We start from the raw sequence: 5,946 nt of genomic DNA on the forward strand, positions 1-5,946 counted from the left end.
ATCTGTTTCCCTTCTTCTTTAAATGTGTAAAACATTTTAAATCTCTTTGGGAATACATAATCCCATATACTTCTTTGAATAAAAGAACTTCAACTTTACATCCTTACTGAACTCGAAGCTTAAGTCTTAAAACAAAGTTAAAACATTTGTGAAAGACTTTAGAAAACTTTAAGAACTCATCTTAACTTGACTTTTGACTTTTATTAACTCTGACCTTAACTGCTCTTGACTTGACTCTTAACTGATCCTTGAATTGAATTATGGATTCAAGGATTAAGATTTGTGACTGGAAAGATCTCATGATGTTTAGGAATGATTTTAGATAGTTAAACATGAGAAAAGACCAAAAAATCAATATTTGAAGGTGGGTCCGCGACGCGGAGGCATAATTTAATTTTGGTTCCAAAAACGTCTTTTGAGGCAGAACACCTCGTGTCAGCTCCGCGACGCGAAGCTGAGATGCTCAAATCTGGGCACTAGACGCCCGACGCGCGGCCACCTTCCAATTTCATCCGACGAAATTTCTTCTTCGTTTTCCAATCCCAATTCACCCAAAACTCGATTCTTTTTCTCAAATTTCTCTTAGATATAGATACCCAGCAAATGTACCTAATAATCTAACTCGAAACGACCCTATAATGCAACGTAACGAACTCAGAAACTCCTAACTCAGTCAAATTCAAGAATAATATATGAATTCAAGAATAGGTATCAAGATCATCAATATTCAAATGCTTTTAGGACGAATCCAAACTGAAATAAATATGCTTGGCACGTGGGAGAACGATCCCAACGTTATGAGAGCCTCACATACCTGATAGAAGTAAATCCTTGGCGAAACACCAAGTTCCTTGATCGATCTTGATGAATTTGCCCTTTTCTCCTTCTTCTTTTCTCTTCTCCTTTTTCCTTAACCCTAGCATGAAATCCCAAGTTCTAAAACTGACTAAGTTCTAAATTGAACCATATTAAACTCCTAAAATCAGATTAAAATAATAGGGCAATGAAAAGACTAAATTACCCCTTATATTTCCGGATTGGACATTTCCTTAATCCAGTAGCCCAACTTCTGAAAGGCATATCTCACTCATATGATGTTGAAATTGCGCAAACTTGGCGGTGTTGGAAAGATCTCTCCAAGGGATTTCCAACCATATCAAGAGCTGCTCCTAAATCATCCTGAGCTAGGAGTTATGGCCTTTTGAAAATAGCCAAAACTCACTTTCTTAACTTAGACAAAAAATTCCAGATTTCCTTTTTCTTTCCAAAAATAACTATTTCCAGATTTTAAACTTCTTTCTAGTTGTGAGATGTTACAGACAAGGCCCTAACCTACCTAAAATATATAAACAACAAAGCAAGAAAACCTCTTGGACTCAGATAATCTAGGAAGAAAAGACTCATCAATTAGATAGACGATTGTGATACTCGACAGGTTTGTCTGATAGTCTCTCAGTAGCTACATGCATGAATGAAGCTCCCCCTTGTAAGCTAAAACTGAAGTATAAAGACTGAACAAAAAGGGCGAGAGTAAAATAGAATTACAATATCTTATCTTCTTGAAATAAAACATATAAACACGTAATATATAATAACTTGACATGACCCCCACAAGCCCGAAAAATACAAACATTACTCAATTACTTTAAGTTTAACAAGCACAAAAAGTCGTTAAATACCCATACCGACCCACTTACCTGGATCCCAATGATAGTTCGATCTAAATTGTCTGAATGTTCACATGTCGTTAACATAACACTTAGGCTCTGTAGTACAATATGAGTGTTTCTCCTCATGTACAACCTGTCTTTCTCGTAAGTACGATCTAACCGATTGGTAGGCACGATAATCAATGTGTAGGCTTTGAAATCCAGCAGTGTCGGTGTTATCCTAAGGATAAACTCGTAACGACCTAAACTGTCATTACTCAAAGGCAACTCATGAGGAATTTTAGAATTCTTGAAAATGCATTGCAATTTAAAAGTTGGGTACATAACGATTTTGATAAAAGAAAATGGAATTGATTCGGGATGACGTCTTCCCTCCATAGTGGGAAGCCTCTTGTTATGGCGACGCCGCTATAGCGCCTTCATCTCCTCTATAGCGAGGCTGACGAAATCAGATTCTAGACAAATGATGTCTTTTATTATTTCTCTCACATGAAGTAAATGTGCGATAATTGCTTTGAAAATTCTACTAAGCCATTCTTAACTTGGAAACCATAGAGGGAAGAGATTTTAGCGTGAGAAGGGTTAAAATCCAGAAATTACTGATCTACGATCATTAAGATTTTTCCACGCAACCAAAAACCTTGGTTTGGGGTTCTTCTACAGTTACTTGACATCCAGATAAGCTAGATTTTCTTAACTGAATAGTTAGGCATGTCTAATTTTCTTATAGATTAATGGGAGATTTCATGCATAGGCCTTCAGATACAATATCTAGTTGGTTGAATATGTGGTTAGCTGTGATTTAGGCCAAGAATGTACTGACTAGATATTGTTGACGGTATGATATGGATGGATGTTATCTTGAGGAAGGAAAATGTGGTGATTGGCTTATGCATATGAAATATTTGAAAAGAAATTCTTTAGATAGGTGTTGGTTGTTGTTTTCCTAGTTTATGTTATAGATGCATGTTAACTGCTTTATAATATTACATGTGCAATACATGTAAGGAAAACATAAGGGATGAATGACTACTTTATATTATGGGGTAGATTCGGGTTGACCGATAATGACTATTAGTACATATTGTTTGTATTGATACTACTCTTGCTATGTCACTTCACATAATCTAATTACAGGATCAGTGATATTTCTCAGGTGAAGACGTTGAGGATCTCGAACAGCTTCTACTCTTTCTATCATTTGGGTGGAAGTTTGTCTTATTTCAAGAGTTCTCTACATATTTATAGATAAGTCCCTTTTCTAGAATTCTCTACATAACTAGTAGATTTCAAGGACCTTCCATACAAAACATGAAATTCAAAAGTCTTTAAAGAAATTCTACATATATCTCTAGAATATTCTACTAAGAATTATTCTTCATCCAAGTCTTTCACATTGACAACTTTATGCCACATGGCACTAAATGTCATGATGATGTGGCGGGTCATCACGCTTTACTCTTCCCTTCTTCTTTTTTACTTCCATTGATTTTGATGTGATTCTTTTTTTCACTAATGATCCTCTTTATTTATATATGTTTTTTTTGATCTATTTTGATTTTTTTCTTCCACACTAGTTCAAGGTCTAGCCATAACTACTTCTTCATCTCCAACTTAAGTTTGAAGCCTCAGTTATTACTTTTCTTTACCCTCCTCATCTATAACCTAGGTTTCTAAGCCTCATCTTACACTTTATGTATCAAAGAGGAACAAGTTCAAAATTATTTTCAAACAAGGGATATAAGTTTTCAGTTATGAATATCCAACAAAAAGGTTTATAATCTCAAATTGGTAGACTAGGAATATTATTATGATTTAAAATGTTCATTTCGGTTAATAGTGACTTTTGTTCCACCACATATTCCTTTCTAAAATAAGCACTATATGACAAGAAACAGTCTATAATCTACCTAACTAGTTTTATAAGGGAGAATATGATATCCCATGTGTTGACAAAGGTTGAGTCAACCGATATAAATATTCACCAAATACGTGATGATTTAGCAAGTATTAGGTAGATGATGAACTCACATTCTATGACCATCAAGTAGATAAAATTCAAATGGACCTTATTTCATTATATTTGGATCACATAATGAAAGATAAGTATCCAAGCAATTATGACAAAAATATCAAGTGCATAATAGTTATTGAAGATCACATTCAAATATGTATTTAATAAATCCTGTACATGATCTAGTTTTGGTGATAGACGGTTGGTTTACATTAGTTTGTTAACCATTGTGTTAGTTAGTTAGTGAACTCATAGTTTTTAGGCAGTTAGCATATTCTTTTCTCTCTCTAATTGATCATGTACAGTTGGCTCACTCATTCACTTGTATATATACTTCACTACTAATCAATAAACATGTGAGTTCTCATTTTACACAAATTTACAATTCTCTCAAGCTTCTTCTTCATTCAGTGCTTAGCTATGGCTTCCTTGCCTTATTTTGGGTGAAGTTTCACCATCGATATGGAATTCACTATGGTATCAGAGCAAGATTTTTCGATTTGATCTCTTAGTCTTCATCACTGTTAATCACTGATTAGTTGTTCCTATTTTGTTTTTGGATTTGATCATGTTCATCGAGTTGTCTCAGAGATTGGTATTCTCTTTGTGTTCTTATTTTTGCTATGAGTTACTGCTCAATTTAGGATTCTTTCTTTTTTATTATTTTTCGGTCAATCCAAACACACATTCATGGCTGTTGGCGAAAGTTCATCTGCTTCTGAAGGAATTAATAATGTTGTTGGTAATGACACAAATAGTTCCTTGTATGTGCATTCCTCGGATAACCGATGCTTGTTCCTACTTAACTTGATAAAGCATGATATCGACCTGGAGAAGAGGCGTTATGCGAGCCCTATCAGTGAAGAACAAGTTTGGTTTCATCGATGAAAGTTGTGTGAAACCAAGTGCGAATTCGTCTTAACTCCGTCATTGGCAGAGATGTGATGATATGGTAACATCATGGATTTTGAACTCATTAACTAAGGAAATTTTAGATAGCGTATAGTATGTCAATGACTCAGTCAAACTTTGGAAGGAATTAGAGGATAGATACGATCAAACAAATGGGGAAAAATTGTATCAAATACAGAAAGAAATCAATGATCTCACACAAGGAGTGTTGGACATCACTGTCTATTACACAAGAATGAAGAAGTTATGGGAGGAATTAAGCACCTTGAACTTGAGAAATCAATGCAGTTGTATCTGCAACTGTGGTGCAAAGGACAATATGCACAAGGCAGAACAGGACAGATGCTTGATTCAATTTCTCATAGGGTTAAATGAGGTATACACTATGGTGAGAGGTAACATTCTCATGATAAACCCACTCCCTTCCATGGCAAAAGAATTTTCATTGTTGATCCAAAAGGAGAAACATAGAGTGTTCAGATCTATTAGTCGAATGCCTATGGATTCAACTTCTTTGAATGCAGGTGTCTTAAATAACAAGGTTCAAGCAGGAAGAGCCTCAGGACAAACTATCAAAAGAGCAGTTATGGGAAGCAACAACAACTCATGAAGAAACAATAACTATGTAGAAAACAATTATTATCAAGGCAATTACAGTAGTAGAAATGCCTTGGCCTGTGAATTTTGTAAGAAACCAGGACTCACTAGAGATAAGTGTTATAAGTTCCATGGATATCCACAACACAACAACAATCAAGGCTACAAGTCAAGTGGCTACAACAATGGGCAAGGTTATAGACATAACAATCAGAATTGCAAGGGAAAAATGGTGGTGGCCAATGTACATAGTGTTATTCCTACCGACATGATGTTTACTTAAGGTGAAGAACAAGTGCAAAGCAACAATCACCAAAATTCTATCACAAATGAGCAGTACAACCAAATAATGGATTTAATACAACATTTCTAGAATGAAAACACAAGTGAGGATCCAAGTAACTCAAGTGTCAGTGCTGGTTCCATGAACTTTGCAGGTATTTTAGTGCGTTCCTCCTCTATTGATTTTGACAATCATTCATGTAAATGTTTTCAATCAAATATTGATATGTGGATCATAGACTCAAGAGCATCTAACCATATAACCTTTCCCTAATCAATATTAAGGCTCTACCTTATCCTATATTAGTTTCACTCCCTAATGAATACAAAGTCAAGGTGACAGAGTTTGGTGATGTACCAATTACATTTGATATCATTTTACATGAAGTGTTGTATGTGCCTTCTTTTAAGTATAACCTTGTTGCAATTCATTCCTTGACTACTTCCATGAAATGCACAGTTTTATTCACT

At 35.0% G+C, this 5,946-nt stretch overlaps 1 protein-coding gene across 1 annotated transcript; it reads left to right on the top strand.

Moving 5' to 3' along the window:
- Nucleotides 1–4,374: 4,374 nt before the first annotated feature.
- LOC107059734 (uncharacterized) lies at nucleotides 4,375–5,206 on the top strand. Its single transcript, XM_015306545.1, has 2 exons — nucleotides 4,375–4,554; nucleotides 4,721–5,206. The coding sequence occupies exons 1-2, from the start codon at nucleotides 4,375–4,377 to the stop codon at nucleotides 5,204–5,206; spliced, it is 666 nt and encodes a 221-aa protein (XP_015162031.1).
- The last annotated feature ends 740 nt before the right edge of the window (nucleotides 5,207–5,946 follow it).

Source organism: Solanum tuberosum, unplaced genomic scaffold (assembly GCF_000226075.1).
Source record: "Solanum tuberosum cultivar DM 1-3 516 R44 unplaced genomic scaffold, SolTub_3.0 scf00037, whole genome shotgun sequence".
NCBI classification, from domain to species: Eukaryota; Viridiplantae; Streptophyta; class Magnoliopsida; order Solanales; family Solanaceae; genus Solanum; species Solanum tuberosum.